The 24,968-nt window shown below is 48.2% G+C and overlaps 5 protein-coding genes across 5 annotated transcripts; 1 reads left to right on the forward strand and 4 right to left on the reverse strand.

Annotated features, from left to right (window-relative positions):
* Positions 1-1,757: 1,757 nt before the first annotated feature.
* F9C07_2063595 (HAD-like domain-containing protein) lies at positions 1,758-4,025 on the reverse strand (the record flags this gene model as incomplete). The annotated part of the gene is made up of 2 exons (XM_041287291.2): positions 1,758-2,728; positions 3,284-4,025. The coding sequence occupies 2 exons, from the start codon at positions 4,023-4,025 to the stop codon at positions 1,758-1,760; spliced, it is 1,713 nt and encodes a 570-aa protein (XP_041150572.2).
* Positions 4,026-7,925: 3,900 nt separating this feature from the next.
* F9C07_6042 (putative nuclear migration protein) lies at positions 7,926-11,790 on the forward strand (the record flags this gene model as incomplete). Its single annotated transcript, XM_041287288.1, has 2 exons — positions 7,926-10,941; positions 10,991-11,790. The coding sequence occupies 2 exons, from the start codon at positions 7,926-7,928 to the stop codon at positions 11,788-11,790; spliced, it is 3,816 nt and encodes a 1,271-aa protein (XP_041150573.1).
* A 397-nt stretch (positions 11,791-12,187) lies between these two features.
* F9C07_6043 (cytochrome b5-like heme binding domain-containing protein) lies at positions 12,188-12,643 on the reverse strand (the record flags this gene model as incomplete). The annotated part of the gene is made up of 2 exons (XM_041294906.1): positions 12,188-12,265; positions 12,467-12,643. The coding sequence occupies 2 exons, from the start codon at positions 12,641-12,643 to the stop codon at positions 12,188-12,190; spliced, it is 255 nt and encodes an 84-aa protein (XP_041150574.1).
* A 197-nt stretch (positions 12,644-12,840) lies between these two features.
* Positions 12,841-17,001, reverse strand: F9C07_2281157 (mRNA splicing factor ATP-dependent RNA helicase). The gene has a single exon (XM_041287292.2). It carries the CDS (start codon positions 16,609-16,611, stop codon positions 13,252-13,254), a length of 3,360 nt encoding a protein of 1,119 aa, XP_041150575.1. The 5' UTR covers positions 16,612-17,001; the 3' UTR covers positions 12,841-13,251.
* F9C07_2281158 (uncharacterized protein) lies at positions 17,002-22,314 on the reverse strand. Its single transcript, XM_041294907.2, has 2 exons — positions 18,616-22,314; positions 17,002-18,560 (listed from the first exon to the last, which is right to left on the reverse strand). The coding sequence occupies exons 1-2, from the start codon at positions 21,076-21,078 to the stop codon at positions 17,826-17,828; spliced, it is 3,198 nt and encodes a 1,065-aa protein (XP_041150576.2). The 5' UTR covers positions 21,079-22,314; the 3' UTR covers positions 17,002-17,825.
* Between the last annotated feature and the right edge of the window lie 2,654 nt (positions 22,315-24,968).

Below are 24,968 nucleotides of genomic sequence, written 5' to 3' on the forward strand. Positions count from 1 at the left end.
TAAAGTGGTAAAGCCCGCGAGATTAAGGTATGTATGTACCCAGAAAACTGGACAACAGGCTTGGTGAGAACTTGAGGGTTTCGATTTTGTACATCTTACCCATCTGTGGATATCACGGCGCGGTCCTCGGAAGTAGTAGCAAGACTAACCAGATCTAGGCCATTCCGGTGCATACCTACCGACCGAACGTTTTTTTTCAATTTTATTTTTATTTGATTATTATTATTAGTATATTTCTTTCTTTCTTTCTTTCTTTTTTTTTTTTTAAGTTACTATAATAACATACATAGTACTCCGTACATTACGCTGGCATCCACAGTAATCTCCCGCCCCATTTTCCACGTGGGTAGCTAAGACTACAGTGGTCCGGAAACGTGCAAGTAGATATCTGTCTGAGCTACTAGCTCTCAATAGTCGTCTTATCCTAATCAAACTGGCTCGAAATGATTTGTTGACCTGGTACCCGTAATGGCTTCTAGGTAATGGGATGCTCACCAATGACCTACTACTTCTATTTATACATCTCGAAGCATATTTTCGGAATCGTTAGCTACTTATATCAATACATCTTGTCAACTGAGGCGACAATTCTACATTGTAACCCGTAGGGTGCTCTATAATCAACGCTATCGAAGAATGAAGACAAGATGCACTTTCTAATCACCTTGGTCAGGGGCATTCCGCTACGTTGGGCAACTGCTGCCTAGTGTAATGCTTTCGAATCCTGTTGGAACTAACATGGTACTTAGGCGTGTGGCTACAACATTCTGTGCTACGAGACTGTAGGAGGTATATGCGTGCATGGGCTTCAGATGTAGGCGGCTACTAACAACGGTGAGCCTAATGTGCGTGATTGACAGCTGACCTTCCTTGCTTACGACGAATGGATCTTGCTGGGTGGGTACTAATAGCTTGTATGTATCTGGTCGTTTCGAAGTCTCTCACATTGCATAGGAGACAATCAGGAGTTGCGTTCCCCTAGATTCGTCACGCAGCACTGCCTCCTAACTAGCTTTGAATCACGGCGTATAACAGACGCCATTAATGGTGCCGAGCCTTTGCCCTGTCAAGTTGCAACCTCGATCGTCGAGTCGAGACTCGGGCAGACTTTGTCGGATCCGATATGCGTTAGGGACCATAGCTTTAGAAAAAAAAAATGTAAGTACGTTTACCTTTGAGTACGGAGTATGTGGCGTTTCCGCCGCTGATCTGGGGCTGGGGTACCCATGTCCTGTATGCGACAATAGTGAATATCAATAGCCCATTGAATTGAATTGCTCGGGAGTATTCTCCGCGCTGATCACTAATAGATGGGTTGATAATAGCATACCCAACGTCATGGCTTGGGTCAAGACCCACGAGATCATCCTCTTGATGCCCAACACCCGAGATGCTGGGAGCACAGTCACTCCGCCCTAGTTCTAACACGGTATTATGCACGAACTACAACGTTGACCATCATTGTGAAGATCACCTAAGTTATGTCGTATTATTTCGGTGCTATAAGTGGTCGAGGAGGTTCAATATGCGGGGCCATATATACAGTACCCTGCTGGAGGATGCGCCATGTTTCGCATATCAGTTTGCCAATTCCACCTCGTATACTCTCCAGCGCTGTCGCACTATAAAGACAAGACTTGACTTGAAACGCCGCCTTGTGCTAGAACTGCACTACTGATCCTCCAGTGGCAAGATATCTGGTGACGGACCAGCAGGGATGATCAACTGCGAGCTGCCTGTCCGTTTGCCAATTGCCTTCAGGTAGCCAAATTTGTACTGCAGGCTAGAATTAGCGATTTGGTCAAGTCAGCTAAATCTCCAAGAACGCTGCTTACAATGTCAAAATATGTTGTCTTCTTAAAGGCACCCCCCCGCGTCCGCTTGGACTCGTCAAAGTACAACCGACGATACCAATCATGGATTCGTGGATAATCATGTCGTATCATCTTGAGGTTACATTTAAAGATCAGATAGTACGCCACGTCGAACCGGGCAATGGTTGTGTACAGGCGAATATCGGCCTCGGTTATGTTTTCGCCGAACAGATATGGCTGGTGTCCTGGCTGCGCTAGGTGGTTTTCGATACGATCTAGCGCCTCGAACAACGGATAGATATTCTCCTTGTAGGCTTCCTGTGTTGTTGCGAACCCCGTCTTGTATACCCCATTGTTGATCTGATGGTACACCCAATCATTCATCTCATCAATATCTTTTCTCAAAGGCTGAGGGTAAAATCCTCCACCCGGCCTGTTGATTTCACGCAACTCATCTGGAAGCAGATGGTCAAATTCGGTATAGAACATCCGAATAATCTCGCTGCTCTCATTATTCACGATTGTTCCTTTCTTCTTGTCCCACAGTACCGGGATGGTGTATCGCCCTTCGTACGCCGGATTTGCTTTGAAATAAAGCTGTCTCAGTTGCGTGAACCCATACAGAGGATCCTTCTCTGCCGAACCCCACCGACCTGAGAAGAACCACCCATCAGGCCCCAGCTCAGGATCCAAAACCACTAGCTGGATTATCTCCTCGAGACCTTTGAGTGATCGAACGATGTTAGTCCGATGCGCCCATGGACAGCCGTACCCCAAGTACAAGACGTAGCGGTCTTTTTCGGCAGGGAATTCAGCCGCGGGATCACTGGACACGGACGAGCGAAAGACCGAAGCTTTACGCCGAAAGTGTCCATCAGCGTCGGCGTGACGGTAGACTTCGTGTTCCTGAATGCCTTTCTTAGCACGGAAACTCCGGTGGCATGAGATGCCCTACATACCTGCTCTGTCATGACGCTCCTCTTTTCCGAAAGCTTTGGTGGTGAACACGTAAAATGACAGTCAAGAGGCAGTTTAAATGTGTTGGCTTGGGCGCATCTGACTTCAATGATCTGAATTTGTAATCAATAGGCTGACAAATTTAAGTGCTTATGTTGCAATCAATGACTTTACCCGCTGCGTCATCATGAGGGGTAAACGATTGCAATCATCAGTGACGCATAAGATGAGTTTAAGGGTTGGCGAACACGCTCCCAAAACCAACCAGCCAGTAGAGTGGTATGTTGGTTCATTGGCCGAGATGCAGAACATTCATGTTGGACTCATAGCGTCATTTCCTGTCTTAACTCTAATCGGATAGTACAATACTGTGGCTTCATTGTCACAAAAAATCACAAATATGAGAGTCAGATAATCTCGCCCTGCTATTATCGTAAATGAATATATGCCATGTGTTCATAGCTTAATCGCTACTTGAATGCCGAGTTGCCGTGCAACCTCAACGAAGCCACCTGTGTTCAGCTCGATCCAAAGATCCACATACCCCTCTTGCTTTGCTTGAGCGATATCCTCCGTCTCTTCTTTAGACCGTGCAACGTAGATTGTCTGAAAACCTTGTGCTTTGGCGGCCTTCAGGTCTGAGAGATGGGCTGCCACCAGGGCGCAGTGACTGGGGTCCACGTCGAAGCGGGCGGCTGCCCCGCGATACACCTGAGGCGAGGGTTTATACGCCCCAAAGTCCTCTGCACTGGCTATATCCGTAAAAGGCAAGGAGCCAAAGCGCCGGAGGTCCTCTAGCAGAGAGACGTTGCCGTTTGACAGGGTGCACGTGCGGAATCTTCGGCTCAACAGCTCCAGGCCTCGCACGCTGTCAGGCCATGGAGCAAGTCGGTGCCAGCAGAGCGACAGATCCCATCTCTCGCTGTCTGTGAAGAGATTCCCGATCTTCCGTTCCTGGAGTAGCTTGGACAGGGCAGTGAAATGGTGCTGATCGACCGAAACGAAGCCTTGAGAGGGGTCAAACTGGGCAGTGAACTGTCCATAGGACTGTCGCCAATCTTCCGCAATTGAGAGCCAATCTGTAAAAGTCATCTGTGAGACCCGTGCGCGTTCATCCGGAGGAATAGGCTTGCGGGGATCATGAAGGGCGCGCTCAGCGGCGTCTTTCAACTCTCTCGTGACGGACGGGCACCATTCCACAACGGTTCCGAATACGTCGAAGAACAGGACCTTGGGAAGTATATCGATTGGCATGCTGTGTGAGCTTTGGCCTGTTTACAGCGTACATATATTGACCTAATTCTAGGGCATTGACGCTAAGTTATTGAGAGGGAGTGTAAGGTCTGGAATGCAAGGGTAGTAATTATGTACATATATGTACATACATACCATCATGCGGGTTCACTGTTAATGTTCACGTCATCGCCCTCGCCCTTCCAACGACTCGTCGTTGCTTAGTCAGGATCATGAGAACACCATGACTTCAACTACTACTCGTAATGGAGAGAAAGGGCAATGATGAAATGCGACTTCGCCACAATTCTGTTCATCTGCGAAGCGAGACCATCACACAATCTGAAAGAGTGAAAAGAAGGTTATATTACTAACTCCACAAACTACAGGTGATCAATAGATCCATCACATTATCATCACTTGTTCGCTGCTTCAGATTAATTATGTGACTATGCGATGCCGGCAGATGGAGGGCAATGCATATCTTTATTGTTAGCTGACAAGTGACGGCGACGGAACTGGGTCCTCATCCGCGTTGACAGCTGCAAGCTGGGTGATCCTCAACGGCGCAATCCTGGTCTCTTCGACTACGTACTAGTATTTTAGTCTTGGATGTGCATGAAGATATCTGTAATTCTTGTTACACAAGGCGTCGGAAGGAAACTTCGGCAATGGGAGTCTCCCACGCAGGGCAAAAAAGGACGAAACAAAAAGACTATTCCCAACGGAGTGGTTTACCTTCTTTCTTACTCCTCGGGTGTTTTTCTATTATATATATAATATATATATATTATTTTCTTTTTTCGTCCCCGCCTGTAATACCTGTACGACGTTTGATATATCAGTTGAACAAAGACGCCAGCAGCCTTGCTGAGTCTCGACCGTCAAGTGTTATAATAAATATATTGATATTAATATTAATATTAATTTATCGTACTGTACAATGACCTGTCAACTTTTTGCCCCTGAACTAAAGACAGAAGTATGTCTTGCCGTGTGGGTCGCTCGACGAGCCCCAGTTGCGAATCAGGAACAGTGCTCTGGCCTTAGTCCAGTAGGCAAAGGCCTAATTGTGAGTTTTTCCCTCACGTTCGCTTTTTGAGTCGGGGGAAGCACACGTTCTAGTTTCCAACTAGCTAGGTATCTATATGAAAGCCGGGTAGGTAAAGTTCGAACGGTGGGAGGACTAACGGAGAAGCTACCAAATTGTTGATGAATAGCCAAAGATTATAGGTCACTACGGGTTGGTTATCTCCTCAAATTAAACCCTACCAGTCTCGAGGCCAGTCACAAGTTGGTATGTACTTGTACTAGGTTACTGTTCGGTACCTAGCCTCTATACGGAGTATCCTTTGGGTAGCTCCTCCTCCCGGGTCAGGATTATCCTTTTCTTTTCCTTTCTTCTGTCTAGGAACATTGCATTGCAGTGGTTACATTACTTACTCTATGTATGTTTTTTTTGGGGGTCATATACCTGACCCCAAAGGATCAGCAACAGAATGACCAGTGGCCAATCTTTCGCAGCAAGGGTCGCCAGCCTGGAGCTCCGATCTAATTTCCGAAATGGGGAGACTGCCCAGAAAATTTCGGCGCCGAACAGTGGAAGAAGTGGAGAGCTGAGCTTGGAGGACCCAAGGATTTTGTTCGGGTGCTTCCTTTGTGAGTTTGTGTACCCAGAAAAAAAAGGTGGATAAAAGAACATCGGACTTGCTCCCGCATCCCATATGTAGGTGCCTAAGTATGTAAGTATTCCTGATGGAAAATTGGGCTTGACAACCCAGTGATGTCCAATGGCGGCTGAATCAGGGGCAACTTCTCTGATGACGGGATGAATTAATTAATCTCAACTATCTACGAAGTATATACACGTACAATCTGTACTATACTCCGTACATACGAGGTATCTGGTGCTAATCGGATTGATATCTGACTTCGTACCTCAAATCTAATTATAACAAAATGCTCTACGTGACATGACGGTTAAATTAGGAGAGGCTGAAACACGGACCACAGGCTCTTTGGGAAATTACAATGGACGATCACTTGAGAGGCAACAGAGCCAACGGTTTGCCTTCCCTGGAGACATCGTATGATTCGATCGAGAGAAAGAGAAAGAACCAAAAGAAAAGACCGACGTCGATAGTAACTGGAGAAATCGGATTGATGGAAATAGTAAATAGTTCCATACTCCGTACGTTGTTACGAAGCCATTGTAACAATCAACGCTTGAGTATAAGCAAGATCATGGAAACAGATACAAGGAAATCAAATAACATGAAATGCGACCAAAATCACCAATTATTCCTCTTGTCCAATTCAATTAATCCACTAGCAATAACAAGGAAGAGGGGCCGAAATAAGTAAAAGAAAGAAAGACCAAAAGAAAAAAAAAAGAAAAACGAAAAAAACATATCAAATTGTGGACCCCTTCAAACTAGTCCGAAAATCAAAAGGTTGACATGAACCTCCCCTGAGCAGCAATCAACTTTCAATGGATCTCCTTTACTTAGTCCACTGAACTAGTCGAAGGACTATGGAGTCGACTCTGCTTTTGTTCTGTACAATTAGATTAACACAATTGGACGATCACTGGTCTAACCGTTCCTCCGTCCCCTTTCCACTGGCTGGATGGAGTGTCTCCTTTTTCCATTTTCATTTTCATTTTCTTTTATTATTATTATTTTTTTTTTACTCCTAACCACCAAAAGCTGGCCAGCCTAGCGGATGACCTCTACCGTGTTTCACATTTTACTAACCTCCTTCTTTTCCTTTGGCCCAGTAGGACGATTGGCCTGTCCAATCTTTGCTTGAATACGATGGTTTTCTTGCCGGCTGCTGCAGGAATTACGAGTATCACTCTCGCATCCACAGCCGATCACGCGCGCTCTGATTCGTCTTCTTTCACCATCCCGCTTTCTATGCCCGGGAGTTTTATTTTGTACTACTCCTACTCCCGTACCTTCTACTATTAGTCTACTTGCTCTCACTGGTAGCTTAAGTGGAGACGTTCTTTTGATCCTCCTCACTAATCGGGAGCGTGGACTCAGTTCCCCATCCCCCTAACGAACACCCCTGGAAGAGCTAATGCTCTAGCATCTTAGCCACGGCTTGTCCTCACGTCGTGCACATCCCGATGCTCGGACAAGTTCTTTGCTCGCAGCCCGCAAGGCTCATTAGCTCTTGATCGGCCTTGATCTAACGGGTCTCCTCATACAATGTAGACCTTGTCCCTTCTTCCTCTGATCCTTCTGTCTAGAGATCGATGAGACCTTTGGTAGACGTCAGTCTTGCTTGCTGACTCCGCCTGTCTGTTTTGCTGTCCCTGAACGCGATCTACGATTCTTTCTCCTCCATCTCCCCGCGTCGGCGAGCCAATTCAATTCTCTCATACCTCCCTCCCCCTTTACTGGGTGGCTAAGGAAAGCTCGTGAAGCGCGTTAATTCAAGCTCTCGAAGTATTCCATTTGCCTTTGCCTTTCTTTCCTTTCTTTTCTTTCTTTCTTTCTGCCGTTCTCTTTTTCTTCCTTTTTTGTGTTCTCCCTGGCCCCAAACGGAGTCTGAAAGAGTGTGTAAAGCCCTCTCCGTGCTTGAGGGAGGGTAGCAATTAGATCTAAGTGTAGGTGGGAAGTCTACTGCCTGTATGCCTTTCCTCCCAACCACGTTCATCGCGACTCTTGCGTGCAAGTAGCTGACGCAGCTCATTGCCGCGAACCAGAAATCCCGTACTGAAGATCTCACCAGCAACTATAGCTGCTGGATAGCGACTATATCGCCTGTCGCCTTGTTTCCTACCCACCTGTAGCATCCGAAAGGTCAAATGGACCCCGCATAGCGCAGCGCTTCAATGGTATAAGGCGTGCGAGCCCGGTTGCTGTTGTGCTTCAACAAGCCTCTCAAGTCTTGATTTTCTATAATCAAGTGATGGCAACAGAGACGGTCTCCCAAATTTCCCCTGCAGAGGTGTTTCCCACACCCTCTACCACGCCTCGGAGAGGTTCATCTATGCATTCCCGGGGAAATTCCTCTCCTGGTCCCTCATCGTCGCCACCATCTCCATCAAACCAGAGTTTCTTCCTCGATGGACGCCGAGACTTCCAAGATGTCACATATGAGGACACTTTGTCGCCCCTAGATCCCAGGAGGTTTACTCCAACACTACATGCTTCACTTGTTTCGGAGATCTTGTCTTTACGGCGGGACGTGGAGAGTAAAACCAAGGCCATTGATGTCCTGGAGCGAACTCTGGATGAATCGCGCATAGAGGCTGAGGATCTCACTGAGCGTTTATCACAGAGTACTAAGGAGACGCGGTCCCTCAAACATCAGTTACAGCTTGTGGAAGGGGGTACCTCCTCAGCTCTTACGGAGCTCGCAAGGGAGAGGGATGAAGCGCTGGAGAATATCTCGGATGTTCGAAAGAAACTGGACCAGGCGCAAAAGAAAGCCCGCAGTCGAGAAGACGAGGTCGATAAGACATTGAAGCTTTGGGACCGCGATAAGGAACTCTGGGACGGTGAACGTAGAAGCCTGGAACGCAAGATCCATGTTGTTGAGGGTCGTCTCAAGGTGGTCTTGGCCGAAGTGGCAGCGGTCCAAGCAGCTGGGAATTTTCATCAGATACAGAGCCACGATGGTGCTGCTTTGGCCAAAGACGAAGCCATGGGGAAGGACAGTGATACTGCGAGCGCCCACTCAAGCAGTCAAGGGAGACGGCGGACCAGTGTCACAAGCGTAAGCACTGACGGGAGTGATCTCCATGATCTCCGGTATTCTGTGGCAAGTGTTGTCAATATACCAGGTGCGAAACACGATGGTATAAACCTTGCGCAAGAACTGGCATTCGACGAGGAAGACGATTTTGAACTGCCCGACGATGATTTTACCCCTTATTCACCCGAGGCACTTCCGGAAGAACGCCCAACGTCAGTCCATTCACAATTGTCCCACACAATGGGAATGGGGGTAAAGGCAAGGAAGATCCTGGGCCTCTCTCTCCATAGTGTAGATAGCTCTGGATTCAAGTCGGAACCGAGTAGTCCCTGGAAACCACCGCCAACAGCAACAACGACAGCGAGCTATTGCTATCAAGATGCTGGAATCCAATATTCGCCCCCTCTGTCCCCGAAGTTGCAACTAGAGACTGGGACTGTGGCCTGTGAAAAGCATGCTGAAGGCCGTGACGTCTCTGTCTTGTACCAGACGAGAGACAGCAGCACGTGGATGGCTCCAGTAAATATGGTATCGACATCTTCTCAAACTGTCGGTGATTTGCCCACTCCTCCTTGGACTCCTGAGCTTGGTGAACCATCGCCATCGAAGACCACTGGTCAGGCTGCCATGGTCTCTACGTCCATCCAAACAGAACGACTTACTGCTCCTGAAATGCATGAGAAACGCGCCAACCTTCCTCAAAACTGTCGGAGTTCCTCAGATATCGGGGTCCCAATGATTGCAATTCATCCACCATGCTCCGAGCCTTCTTCGCCCCGAGGGAGTGTGGTTCTGCCACCACAAACTAAGAGCGCTTCTTGCCAAACTGACTCGAAACCCATCGTCGATATCCGAACTGTGGGCATACAGACAGAGGAAATTCGAATCGATCAGCGGCCTATCAAATTGCCTGCGAGTTTACTACCGTCTGCCATCCCAGATTTACCCCTTCGTACCAATCTCCAGGATCCTCCGATCCAGCCGTATCACGCCCCATCTCCAAGAACGAGGAAAGAGGTACCACCGCCACCACCTATCCCAGCCAAGGCACCTGCACGAAGCAAGCCTCACGAGCACGTGCAAGCTTACCCCGGTAACAACGACAACGGTCCGTTGTCTGTTGAGTCAAAGACAGATTTAAGACGGCCCCTGAGATCTAGTAGTCTCTTTGCCGGATTTGACCAACCAAGTGATGAGGAAGCGTCACCTAGAGTGAGAGATACTTTCACTGATGATGAGCTGCTAAATCGACCGTTCGCTTCATATACTCTGAGAAGAGGTAAATTGGTTTCCACTCAGGGATATCCTAGCTTAGACGAGACCACGGAAATAGATGAGCACATACTGGATGCAGAAGCACATTTATATGATGCAACGGCCGATCTTGAGATGAAAAATCCAAGCAGAGCTTCTCGGATGAGTCCGCGAACAGGAGCAGCGCCCTTGTGGACACGCCAACAGGACATACGCAGAGCGGCCATGATATCCAACGGGGCAGCTGCACACCAGAGAATACGGAGCCCCAGCGAGCCGAGTCTCGATGGTAGCGCCAGTGGTGGTTCTAGTATAGCTCCCCCATTTCCCGTCCCTATTCGACTTAGTTCGCGCAAATTCCCAGTTAAGGGCAACGATGATCAGCAGAGTCCTACTCCTTCGAACCCCCGGAAATTTTCTGATCAAGGGCGGCCGTCGATCACTCGGCAACCTACTTTGCGGCGAGTGCGGTCTGCTGCCGCAATGTCTCAGACAGAGCCTGACCGGCCTGTAACCCGATCGTCACCTACCATGTCAACATCCTCCTGCGCGGCAGATAGTCCTCAATATCCGTCTCTCCCATTCAACGATATTACCACTCCTCGGCGGATTAGGCGGGCAAGCCAAGGGCGATCCAATAACAGCGGCCACCCTACACGCGCGTTTTCCCACCAGCGAGATGATTCTACGGCGACATCGGTCCAGCCAACTAGTGTCGTTGATGCTATTGCTCAAACGATGGTGGGAGAGTGGATGTTCAAGTACGTTCGTCGAAGGAGATCTTTCGGCGGGGTTGGTGAAGCCAAAGATAACTGGGAAGGCCGGAATGCTGAAGAAGTGTCAGCGAACATCGCCAACAGTGGATCAAGGCACAAACGATGGGTTTGGCTGGCTCCGTATGAGCGAGCGATTATGTGGAGTAGCAGGCAGCCAACAAGTGGACCAGCGTTACTTGGCAAGAGCGGCAGAAAATGTAGGTTCCCTTCCATGAGTTTATGCTGGAGGTCGCTAACCACGAGCAGTGACGATTCAATCTGTCCTTGATGTCAAAGACGACAACCCTTTACCTAAGGGATTCGACACGCAAAATCAATTTAACCGATCCATCCTCATCCTTACCCCCGAACGAGCCCTCAAGTTCACCGCCACTACCATCGAACGGCATTACGTCTGGCTAACTGCCCTGTCATTTTTGAGTCATTCCGCCATGGGCCTTCACGACCTCGCAGCTCTACCGCCTATACCGCGGGAGGAGTTTGCATCTTCCGCGCCCACTGCGACTTTGCGTCGCAACCCCATCCGCGATTCTATAAGAATTGCCAAAGGCCGACCAAGGCCAAGACCGAGAGGGAAGCGAGCATTCAAACATCCTGAGCCGGTTCCAGAGCTCCCAGCAGAGGTGGATATGGCAGATGCCGCTGACCCACCCACGATTCCCCGGTTCTCTAACCATTCGCGGAAGCGCAGCAATACGACTCCTCGGATTCCCATGATCCGCAGCTTTTCCAATCAGGGTACCGTGCCATTAATGCCTCCAACGCAAGGCGCGTTGGAAGCATATGCTCCTCCCCCTACGAACAGTGGCCGTACCTCCGAGGCCAGCGTGAGGACTGGTAATTACTTCGATGCCATTGGTACCGTCCGCATGGAGGCGTTCATTGACCAGACCGAATCCAACCAAAACCATGCTACATATCCAAGGCATGTGCGGAAACCTTCGAGTCCTTGGAGCTCGGAAAGCCAGCGAATTTATGATCTTGATCACCCAAGGTATGACGATCTTGGATCTTTTCGCCATGATGATCCTTTTGGAGGATTTTAACGCATTGTGATTATAATATTGTGGGTGTGACATTATCCTCCAGGGAAATGCATACCCCCTGACGAATCACCAGGTTCGACAATCAGCAACTGTATATCCTAGTATATGTCACCTGTATAGGTGCCCGCTACCGTTCATATTCGCACCTTGATACCATTTTGACTACATTGTATTGGAAAAGACATTTTTGGGTGCTGGGCGTTGGATTTGTCTAAAAATCATTGGCATTTATTCTAGGATAATCAACACTCCGCAAATGCGTACATGAAGAGGTAATATTGTGCAACGTAGTGCTTGCAGCGTAATCACGCTTGAATAGAAGACCGGACCATGTAGGAAAAGTTATAAGATAAATTTCCCCTGCCTATAAGATAACACATACTCAAAACATTCTCGATCACAGTTTTGCAGCTTCTTTCACTTCCCCGATCTTCAGCTTTGGCGTATACTTCTTCAACACACCCTCGTTGTGATACTATCCCACAGTTAGCACCGATGAACGTTTATAGATCGGAGGGGAATAGAAGAAAAAGAACTACGGAAAACAATGGGGAAGAAATGAGATACAGATTCATTTTAATAAATAGCGACATAGTGTCTCGGAATTCCAAGGGGGTAAAAAAGAAAAAGAAAAAAAAAAAACCAAAAACATCAAGTGGTAGAGAAGTCAATATACCTTCCAAAACTGCTTGCTAGCATCTTTCCCAGCGACACGCTTCAAGATCTTCGCACCCCCGGGGTGCTCATCCACGAACTTGGTCACATCGTACACATTGTTGTCGATGATGATATAAAGGCCTTTGTCGGCGTTGTTGTGGGAAGCGACGTCGGCAGGTGTGAAGGTCTGAGACATTTTTGCTTTTCTTTCTTTTTCCGAGTTCCTTGTTCAGATCTTTTGCCCTTGGGTTGAGTAGTGTTATGGTGATAGTATTGTAAGTACAGAGGTAAATAAGTTCCTTTTAATCGGATGATTGCTGATGATGAATGAATAAATCCGGGGTCAAAAGCGGAGAGATGACGATGGGCCTGTCAACTCGGGCGAGTAGGAGCCGAGGTTAACCTCCCGTCTCCGTGCCGCGGTCAGTAGTCTTGAGAATTGAAATATCGGTGCCGTGATTGGTCCTTCGTACCGTTGCTACACGACCTGAGGATTACTATCATAATAAAGCATAATAATGTCGTCGTGCATACTACTATAGTTGCATATATCTGGTGAGATGCTGCTGCTGATAGCCGAGGTATATCGCCATTCTTTTAATTCATGTAAGTACATACGTTGTACGGAGTACTATATGTACCTATACATACTCAGTGATTATCATATGACCGAGAGAAGTTGTCGATAGCTGATAGAAATACACGCGGTATCTGCTTATGGTGTCTAGGTGAGAGCAACAAACGCGGGAAATAATACACTGCTAGGTATATAGACAAATACGAGAAAGAACAAGAATTTTTATATCAGTCTCGACTCTTTTCGCCTGCCGCTCCCTGTCCTTTCATTTTCCGTTCGATGCCCAATGTCTCCAAGTCTTTCTTCTTATAGTAGTGCGGCGCGACGTCCATTAACCACTCGGCCTGAAGTGGCATATTGCTCCGCATGTATTCTTTGCTAGTAAGCACGAGTTCGAAATAGATTACCCACCGGGGATTGACTTCGAACAGCGTACTTGACGGGTGCAAGTATACTGTTTGCCCATTCTTCACCGTCCGGTAACTATCACCACCACGTTGCAGGCGCGCTGCGTTCGGGAAGAACCCAGCCGTGATGGCTTTCTGAATCGGTTGCAGGTTGTTCGACCCACATGTACTGACAGTGACCTCGACTCGATCACACAATTTCGCCAATTGATCGCGTACATCGCGTGCCCGAGTCAAGCTGCGCTGCTGCAGAAAGTTTTCCTTCGCCCACACATAGCTAAAGTCAGAATCCACCCACTGGTTCCAAATGTTGAGCAAAGTCAAATGATCCCCGCCATCCTTGATCGTGAACCGATTGCGTGCACTATCCGCATGTATCTTCTTGTCCTTGGGCCGGAAGAATAAAGCGCTGGCCTCCCCTAGCATTGACACAATAGAAAGCACCTCCTCCACACAGCCATATTTGTCCGCCGCCAAGATCGCTTTGGCCAGCATGGGGTCTGTCGGAAACTCCGCCATTTGCCTTCCAACCTTAGTTAGTTCGCCCCTATCATTCAGTGCACCTAAAGCATAAAGCTGCTCCAATGCTCTAATAATAGTCTCGGCCGGTGGGGGGTCCATAAAGTCGAAGTCAAGTAACTGATCAATCCCTAGGGACTTGAGCATCAGGATGACGCTACTGAGATTTGTACGCTGAATTTCGGGCGTCGTGCTCTCCTCCAATTCATTATAGTAAGCCCATTTCGTGTAGAGACGGAAACATTTCCCTGGACCAACTCGGCCGGCTCGACCGGCTCTCTGGTTGGCTGACGCCCGCGAGCACGGCGTCACTACCAAACTTTCCATTCCAGTTCGGGGATTGAAGACATTTTCCTTAACAAAACCTGGATCGATCACATAGACAATACCGTCAATGGTCAAACTAGTCTCGGCAATGTTCGTAGCAAGTACGACTTTCCGTGCCTTCGGTGGCGTCGGCTCAAAGATTTTAGTCTGTAGCTCTGATGGTAGATTGGCATAGATAGGGCATATTATCATTTCTGGTATCTTGCTCCCCAGTTTCCGCGCAGTCTCCTGCAGGCTCTGTTCGGCCGCCTCGATCTCCTCCTGGCCAGTTAAGAACACAAGAATATCTCCAGGACCTTGCGTGACATGGATCTGGAAAACGGTTGTGATTGCTGCGGCCAGGTAGTTCGCCTCTGGCTGTGATGTATAGTGGATATCCACAGGGTAACGTCGCCCCGGGATATTAAAGATAGGTGCATCATCAAAGTATTGCTGGAACTTCTGTGCATCCATTGTTGCAGAGGAAATCAGCAGTTTCAGATCTGGCCGTGCCTTAGCAATATCCTTTAGCAGGCCACAGGCAATGTCCGTAGGCACAGTTCTTTCGTGCGCCTCGTCGATCATCAACGCTGAGTACTGGCCCAAGTCTGGCTCTGTTAGCAGTTCACGTAACAGCATACCATCCGTCATATACTTGAGCACTGTTTTGTCGCTTGTGTTGTCTTCGAAACGAATGGCGTAACCGACCTCATTACCCAGCTTCACTCCCATTTCTTCGGCTACTCGAGATGCAACGCTCATGGCTGCGACTCGTCGAGGTTGCGTACAACCGACTTTCATTCCGTTTTTTGTGAAACCGGCTTCATGAAGGTACTGCGGGATCTGGGTCGTTTTACCAGAACCTGTTTCGCCGACAATGATTAAAACTTGGTGATCATGGACTGCTTGAATGATCTCCTCCCGGAATTGATAGATAGGCAGACTTTTCCGCGTATCCTCTATCGATGCCGCCTTCTTCTCAGCAGCGTCTAGCTTTTCTTGGAAAATACGTTGCTCCTGGGACATAGCCTTCCGAGTCCCTTCCATCTTGGCATCCATGACGAAGTTGATCTTTTGCGAGTCGTCAAAAACATACTCGTAGTCACCTTCATCCACGAACTCTGCCCTGTTGATTTGCGCCTTGGCCTTGGCAGTTTGCTCCATCTCCCACTCCTCATGCTCAGTAATAAACCGCTCTTGTCCATATTCGTCGCGATCCACATAGCGTTTGTAAAGAGCATCTTCTTTCTTCCTTCGATCAATTTTCCCCTTCTCCGTGATATAGTCATCTGGCATCATGTACCCATCGCGGTAATCATCGATCCGTAGCCGCTCCTCAGCAATCCGAAGTACTTCACGATTTCTAGCAAACTCCTCTTTCTCTCTCCGTGTCAAATTGGGGTTATCACGCAGCTCTGCCGCTTCCTCTGCAACCTGTCGGCGCAGAAGGGCTAGTCGTTCTGTCTCTCGCTTCTTGAGATATTCTTGCCGAGAACGCATTCTCAGTTCTGGCATAGCGGCAGCTCTAGCGGAAGCATCGTCTGCCAAAGCTCGTCTTCGTGCGACCTCACTATTTCTAGTCCGGTCCTCGACGATCTTCTTATTCTTGCTGTCATCCTTCTTGGCCAACCGCTTCGCGAACTCGTCTCGTTCTTCTATGTCCCGTCGTCGCTCGATTTCCTTCTTCGTATCTGGGTCCAGGTCCGCAGAGTCAGTCGACCGGGGTGACGCAGATCCATCCTCCAGCCTAGTCCGCTTCGACGGCGACTCTTCAAAATTATCGATTTGCTCATCTTCTTCATATACCTCATCATCCGGAATCTCTTCGTCACCCCAGCGATCATCGAAGTCCCCTTTATCCCGTCGTCGCAGCTTCTTAGACCGGTGGCGATCCCGGCTCTCTTCCAGGCTCCGCGCGCGCTTCCTGTTTTCTTCCTTTTCCCAGCGATTGTGCCCCTCAGGTTCCTCCTTGGTTCGGTTGCGATCCTTGACTTTGCGCTTCCGCCTCTCCCTTTCTGTTTCGATGTTCGTGGGCCCCAAAGAGCTTGCAGAGTCTGGATTGTCATCTTCCATTTGAATTAATCGGTACTTCTTTTTCGAGGCGGTATCACTGCGCTCTTGCTGAGCACCGGTGCTGGGCCCGCTCTTTGCGCCTGCACCCACCCGTTTATACAGTTCCCAACAGAACGCATTAATATCTTCTGTGCTTCCATCCAAGAAAGGAACGAGCTTCTCTTGTAATGAATCCGCTGACTTGGCTGAGCTGGCAGTGGCGAGCACAAAGTCGACGACGGTGGGATCAGAGGCATTGGTAAGGCGGAGGAGAGAATCCGACACGAATGTTCGATTGTCCATATTTAATGTGGTGCAAACCCAGGCTAGACGGTTGGCACTGTATCTGCTGTTTTGAGACTTAAGCCAATAGCAGAGTGTATCTTTATTGTAACCCTCAGAGAAAGCCGCGCGTCATATCAGAATGTGCTTTAAAAACAAGAACAACAGTAAGCATTGGTGAACTGAAAGGTAAATAATACAAAGAGTAAAGGAATCGACGTGACTGGCTCTAGAGTGTGGCCGGCCCTTAGGCGCGTAGATGTTGCGAGGAATCTCGCCGCCGAAGTCAACCGCCAAGAAGTCGGCTGGTGGCGAGCTTAAACAATTGGGGAAGCGTACTCTAACGTATTCCCAAGACTCATATATCATTACACTGTTCTACGTCGACGTTCGCATCAAGCTGCAAAATATAATTAACAACTACAGTTCGTAGGATACCTATCAATTGGCGTCTAGAAGTAGTTTGCATTCAAGAGTATGAGTCACAAGCATCACCTATTCTCAAGCCTGCTTGATCACATATCGGCTGTTTTCATGTTTCTTAACTATATCGCTCACTCACAGAAGGGGGCGGAGTAGAAAAATTAAATAAATAACAATTGCTGAAAGGGATATGGAAACACAAATATAGGGGGGAAAAGGTAATCATTATTAACGCCCAAAGCCGTGAAGAGAACAAGAGTCGAGTCATCAAAACAAAGGGAAAGTATAAATCACATATTACACACAGCAAACCTGACTTCCTAGTATGCCAGGCTGCGGGAATCCAATCATACAGACATGGGAAGGGCCACAACAAAATTTGGAAAAGTGAAAAAGGATCTTGAACGCTCAAATTAGGGTAACAACATAGGAAATATCATGAGGAAATGAGCGTGAAACCCTTCAACACCGTTATTGGTCATATCAAGTCAGTGAAATCGTGAAGGGTGGTCGGCTAGAATCAGGGGGGGAAAAAAGGGAGAGAAAGAAAAAGAAAAAAAGAATATCGGAAAGGACCCTGGAATGGCGAGCATAGAGCTTGAATTTCAGGTCTCGAGATGACCCGCAACTCCATTGCACGGGAAAGGAAGGGGAGGGGAATAGAGAAGAAACAACACCAAGCATAAGCCATAGGTTGGTGGTGATGGACATTATTATCGAAGGCCGGATTTCCGCTTCAACGCCGTCATTATATGTTAACCGTAAAGGAAAGCACCAACTCCGTCCAAATGCACTAATATGTCAAGCACTGATCAAACATCAATCATTTCGGCATCCTCTGCTAGCATTTCGTCGGCGGGGCCCCAATTGCCTTCGTAGATTGTTGCTCCAGCACGCCGACGACGAGCGACGAATTGGACACCGTATACCTCCAAAACCTGGTCGGCTGTAGGCCGATCAAATGGTTCCGGCGAGATCATCCATCGCACAATTTTATCCAAGGCTTGTTCATGACCGGCGTCAACCATAAAGCTTGGAGGATCATGAAGCTCACCAGTACGAGCGAGCTGCACTGCTTTCCGTTCACCGGGCCTGCGACTTCCCAGGAAACTATCTTCACCGAATGTATCATCCCCAAAATCCGATGTGCACAACTCCTCAAATGATGGTTCTTCCGAGATTGGATTCCCAGATGCATCGCGGAAAATACTGGTTTCTGCACTCCAGGTCAAGCTAGGAACGTCGCTCATATCCCCGTTCCGCAGCTTTTGCCATGAGAGCCCATTGTCTGGGAGTTCAACGTTCCCAGCGATCTCAAACATAATTAGACCCAAGGAAAATATGTCCGCTGGTTTATCGTAGCGGCCCATTAGGATCTCTGGGCCAATATATTCACGATCCCCCTCGCCTTCAATTCCCTCTTCTGCCGGCCATGATGTCGCCATTCCAAAGTCAGCGATTTTCAGGACACCTTCAAACGTGATCAGGATATTGGCGGGTTTTAAATCTAAATGAATAAAGCCCATGTCGTGAATATGTTTCAGACCCTATTAATAATGGTTAGCAGAGCCTAATGCTGCAAAATTGTAGTCAATGCCATACCATAGATAACTCGAGCAATATTTTCCATATGCGGAAATCATCTAATCTTGCTTTGAGTCCGACCTGGGCCAGAAAGACATCCAAGCTACCTTCTTCGCAGAACTCGGTCTGAATATATAGGTGGCCATTGTCTTCCCAGCTGTTCATGAAAGAAATGACATGATCCGAGTTAGTCAAAGCCTTCAGCACATCTACTTCACGCATCCGACGCTCACGGTCCTTCAGCCCAGAATATGGTTGTTTCGCTTTCTTAACAGCCCATACCTTCTCAGGCAAGATATTAGGCGACTTCGGGCTGCGTGAGAAGATTGATGACAATGACATATTGTGGGGTTCGGATACACGGTATACCTGGGAGAATTCACCAGTACCAACAAGCTCAACTCTTTCGAAGCGCGAGGTCAAGCTCGGGTCCACATCTGGGGCGTAACCGTTCAGCGGGAGACTGAGGCGCTTCCCCGACTGTAATAAAGAATCGCGCGGACCAGTGGGAGTAGCCGGTAGGTTAACAGAGTTGAAATCAGGCCTGATCGCCTGCTGCTCATTGGAAATCGACAGGCCGCTCGGATCAGGAGGGAACAGATTGTCCTGAGGCGTGCGCGGTGACCCTCGCAGGAACCTTTCGTGCAATGGGCTCGAATTTGTTCCTCTAGCTTCGGAGAATCTCTCGAGTGAGGCGATCTGTGAAGTAGCGGGGGGATAGGTTCGAGACGGGAAAAACGTTTGCTTCGTTGGTGTCGGTGGCAAGTCGTACTCACTCAAAGGCTGACTATCCCGCGGTCTAGATGGTGATTGTAATTGAACCTCATCACCATCTACGCTCACAAAACTACCGCGACGGGAGGGCCCTTGCTTATTAAAGGTGTTCCCGAAGATACCCATGCCACGTGCGAAAGGGCCCGGTTTTGGACGTGTACTAGGTGGGTTAGATGGGGATGGAGGCACTGCGTCGGATTGGCGAGAGGATGTTGAGAACCCCAGGGAGCGTTCTAGCGGCGCCTTTTGCCCGCTAGGGAACAAGTTGATAGGTCGTTTGCACGGCGTATCAGGCATATTCTTGTTGAAACCCAACATATTTTGGGGATCCTCGGCATTACGATTTTTCTTGGAGATCAAACCTGTAGACATGAATGCCGCTGGGAGTGGCTTCACAAGTTTGTAATTCTCTGGGGTTGCAAAAGAATCTATGGATGAGGTCGAATCTTCACGGGTAAGTTGGCGGACAAGGGCAGGTCGAGTTGCTCCGGCTGGAAGGGACTTAGAGAAATTGAACACTCCTCTTGGGTGATCGGCTTTGTGAACTGGTTCATGGGTCGGCGAGTCATCGACTAGACTGGAGCTGGACGAAGATTGCGTGATAGTCCTAGAAAGCGGGTGGACAGCAGATCGAGTCTGGCCAGCATTATTCCCGGCCGAAGAAAACAAGGGACTGCCTGGTACAGGCCTTGGAGAAAACAAGTTATCCCGATCAGACTGAAAGAGACCGCCGTCTAAAGACAATTGAGGGCATGGACTTGCAGGAGTATTCGGAGCATCAGACGGCTCGGCGACAGCTCTTGCTTTAAAGAATAAGGAACGATCGCTTTGACGTTGCTGAAGAGTTGATCGTCGCAAAGAAGACGAGCGTTTGGGTATTGTAGCAAAAGGACTGAACGGTGTGATGCCAGTGGGAACCGATGGCGTCTCACCTTCGGGCGGTACCTCGCACGTTGATTCTTCAACGGTACTTGGACCGGCCTCGCTATCAAATATGTTAAACTCGCTGGAAAGGTTCGCCGCGTGCACACTACGCCTCTTCGCTGACGGACTTCCTCGAGATGCCCGATCTAGGTTCATGATCCCATCACTGCGCTTTAGTGGGCTAACGGTTGCGTATGAGCCAAAAGTCCCACTGCGTCGCTTTTCAATTCTGGATATTGTCGGACGAGGTGCAGGGGCTTCTGCGCCAGAAGACGAGTTCGGAGAACAACCGCTCCCACTAGCATTATCGTCTGAAGGGACGTTTATGTCTGGGGTTATGGGAGAATTCTCGACGCCCGGTGTTGTTAAGATTGGCTGCACGGGCTTCGCATTTCCCTGGTCTACAGAGAGGTTGAGGGCGCGTTTCACGGGACTCCTGGGTGAGGTGCGTACACGGCGCATGGTAGGTCTGGTTATTTTACCACTTGACGGATATGGCAGTGCAAATGGTGACTGGTGTGAGGAGCTAGGAAAAAGCACGAAATTGCTCTGTGAAGATCGTCGCGAAGGTGATAGAGGGGAGGAGACATATGGCGAGGTTTTCGACGGTGAGTGGTTTCTGGTTGCAAGAAGCGAAAAGTTGGAACTCTTAGAGGGTGACCGCGATAGTGACCGGCGGAGTTGTCGAATGGCTGAGCTTGCATCAACATGGTGAATCCCGGTGTGTGAAGGCAGATGCAGTGTGCCGCCCGCATCACGGTGCGGCGAAAACGTTGCAACCATTGTTATAGTGTGGCCTTGAAAGGCTAGAACCACTTTAAATGGCCGTAGTCCGTAGTGAGGTTAAAGTATTAGACTCGAGTGTATTGCGATGAGGCGGAGGAGCGAATTTGGAAGAGGCGCACTTGGCGATAGATGCGTACTGCGTGGTCGATGAAAAGGGTCTTGACCCGCGACGGTCGTTGACAACAACAGAGCCAGTGGCAGTGCGCTTCTCGTGTCGTAGTCAGTGCCAGTAAAGGAGGAAGTAATTTCCGTGGAATGTTAAAGTAAGGAAGGCACAGCACCAGCGGTCGTATCAAAGCAAAAGCAAATTGGCAACGCGAAACGAGTGATAGATGCACATCACAACAGGTTTGTTGCGAGGCTCAAAAATTCACACTGTATTCCTTGATGCCTCCATACACCCAGGGCTGCTATGCGAGCGGGGGCGGAAAAGCAGCTCTTCGTGCACCCACGCAAGCCCACGCGCCTGAAACAGAACGCCCTCCGACTACTTCGCTTTGTCCCTTGGCGCTTGAGATGAAACGGCTCGATAAGGAATGTTTCAGGATGGCAACTAAGATGTCAAAACAAGCAAGCGCGTCGCAAAGATGCAGGAGCGACTTGGTCGATGCCAGGCGCGATGATGTTGACGCGCGAATCCCGAAGCGATGACAAACACAGACTGATGCGCAAGAAGGGGGGTTGGGAGTAGAGACGTGAGGAAGGGCCGATTTGGTTTGATAGAAGGGGAGTCAGCAGCAGCAGTGTTGGTCTCCCTTCCGTCTCCCTTTCTTTAAAAAGCTGGTTGACCCTCTTCAGGCAGGCATATGACTGCGCAAGGGGTGGAAGGTTCGAAACCGTCCACCAAGGAAGCAAGAAATAATGCAGACAGCCACGCGAAACAAAATCGGAGTCGAGAGATCGAGAGACGAAGAAAGGGATGGATGGCCAGACAGACGGAGGGGCTGACGAAGGCCCGAAGTTGCGGTATGCAGAGGCGAGCCCTTGCGAACTAAATGAATGGCCCGAGGAATTTCCCTTATGGGACCTAAATTGAGTAGAGTTTTTGTTCTTGGTTATTTATTTCTGAATATCGTTCTGCCGTCTTGGACAACAATAGAACGGTATCTAAATCGAAAATATGAGGTTGTAAAACGCCTCAAACAAAAACATTAAAAAAATCAAACGAAAAAGAAGGTTGTAGTTTAGGTCTGGCACCGTCGCCTCTTGTCAGGTCTTCCAGCCAATCTTCTAAGCGGGACTCGATGTTTCTGCTCGCGCGCGCACCGCGTCTTTTGTGTTGTTGACTGGTGGCTTGTTTGGGCTTAGTGCCGGGAGCGTCACGCGTAACCCCAATCGTTCCCGCGCCCCATCATACGATACAGACTGTAAACTATTACAGATCGAGTACAGTACTCAAATGGGCTACATTGTCTTCATTGTTGCGAGTATTCGAAAGGTAGGTACAGTAGTATATGCGTCCTTCAAGATAGATACTTATCTAATCCGATAAAGCTTTCACTCAATTAGGCTACTTCAGAAACTACTTCCCTGGAGGAGAATGGCGTACATTAAGCCCGGATACCCAAAGTACAGTACTCCGTACCTAATTTAGGTGCGAGACTGAGACCCTACCCACCCAACCCTCGTCATAGACTTCATATCATTAATCTTGGATATCGATAAGACATGCGGGGACTATCGATCGACTCAGCGCCATTTCTCCCTTGCATGTGCAGTGAACTTATTCTCTTTCATTATCACACCGGTTGTACGCGGGATAATTCGATATCTACCAACTTCGCCACAGGCTTGTAATGCATATACACCCAACCGTGGGTCTCCAGCCAGGTACTGAACGAAAGAGTGGCAACCAGGATTCATCTCACAGAAGAAACGAACAGCCCTTTTTGCTTACTCAGATTAGGTAGCTTTTCAGTCCCCTCTTTTTATACTTCACACAAAACAAGAGCTTAGATAGAGGGTTGGTACCGAGTCCGTTGTTTCTAATCTGACACCTTGACAGCTACTAGCTTTTCTCTCGGTATGGAACGGGATAAATTAAAATCAAAAGAAAAAAAAAAAAAAAAAAAAAAAAAGGAAGGGAGGCAAATATATCTATATGTTTGGGAGCTGTATGACTATCAGTGTGCAGCCAGGTGACTCTCCATACCACTCATAGTATCAAGCCCCTCCAGTCCACGTGTCTTGGGCTCCCTTCTCGACGTGTCCAAAAAGCACCCAGCTGTGGGCTAGATCTCAGGTAAGATAATCAGATGCACAATACTGTAACGCTTCGTCTTCCCGTACAGCACCTGGTAAGCCGTTCCCCCACAGACGCTCCTATAGACTTGAGGCCGGAATTAACGGTCGGCTGGCGCAAGCCGGACCATTCAAACTGACTTGCATAACCTACACGCAGTGCTATTGTAGGTTTGACAGATGTCATGAGAGCTACAGTACATATATATACAAGAGTGGGAACTTCTATGTTAGACATGTTTTAACATATACTGGCCTCGCTAAGCTGATTCTCCATGACTACATGTAGATGGCGATGGCGATGACAATGTGTTAGACAACGTCATCGCCTTCCCGCGTTTCACTTGACAATAATTGAGTTAATCATCTATCTAATATTGATTAACCCTTGATTCAATCTATTGATAAGCTATGTAACCCTCTCGGGGAACAATGCGGCAACGGCTATCTCATGACTAAGCAGGGCATGCCCTGAATAGATCAATAAATAAACTCAGTACTAATCTATCTATGCATCTTTCATCCCTTACACCACCTCTTCAGTCAGCTCTGCCAACAGGGCTGGTACCTCTGACGTAATTTTAAAATCGATCGGCCCAGTTCTCAACCTATTGCTTTGAATTGCCACATCCATATTAGTATCCAATACGACATATCTCATCGGTTATCTGGAGATACATACACCGGCCTCGACAACGCTCTGTGTGGATGGATTCCTAGAAGCCTACTTCGTAGCAGCCATCTATATCCTAAAATTCAAGTCACCACTAACTAGCAACAATGTGGAAGGTGCGACAATATAATGTTTGCATCACCTGCTCGTTATGCTATCTCTACAAGGACTGCCCCTACTTACCTAAAGTGACTGATTATATCCGGTTCTCCCTGGCTCGCTTCAAGAATTACGAATGGTTGCGAGGTAAATCTCTTCGGTTGCGTCCTCTATCATCGTAGCTGTGGGAGGAGGAGGAGGTGGTGAGGCGCATATGTTGGCTGTATGAAGGCCAGAGATGATTCTCAACTGCACATTATCGCTTCGAAAGGTAGAATTCATTGCCAACTAGTCGTCTACCTCAATCACAGCTCCCAGTGTTGCCAGAATCTGTACAATACTTTAGCGCATGGCTAATGGCAGCATAAGTTGGACGCTAATATTACTACTATGGTACTCACTTATACTATCACCTAATCTTGAGCTGGGAGTGGATAATGGGCACTGCCTTTGCTCAGGTAGTCCCCTACAAACTTCACTTCTTCAATTTATGTCGAAGACGGCTCAAGTTAAAAAGCCTCGCAGAAGTTTGCCTGTAGAGTGTATGTCTGGTATTGTGGAAAATCCACAAGAGATTTTATGGAATATGAGAAGTTGTTAGTTGTTGAAGGATGGCTGCCCTTTGTGCTTGATATGGTTGCATTTGCATGATAAAGGGTTGATTGTTCTTGTCCAGATGCTCAAAGGACTGTTTTTCGATTTTTGAAGCAATTGATATAAAGAAATGATAGGGCCTATTCAAAGACACAAATAAGAAAGGTAATGAAAGAGTTCAGAACAATGGGCTCTACAGTATTTATACGGTCACGGTGACATTCCTCTTAGATAGTTATGAAAAAATAAAATAAGAAATAAACTCTTCATCTACCTCACC

This window comes from Aspergillus flavus, chromosome 7 (genome assembly GCF_009017415.1).
Source record: "Aspergillus flavus chromosome 7, complete sequence".
Classification (NCBI taxonomy): Eukaryota; Fungi; Ascomycota; class Eurotiomycetes; order Eurotiales; family Aspergillaceae; genus Aspergillus; species Aspergillus flavus.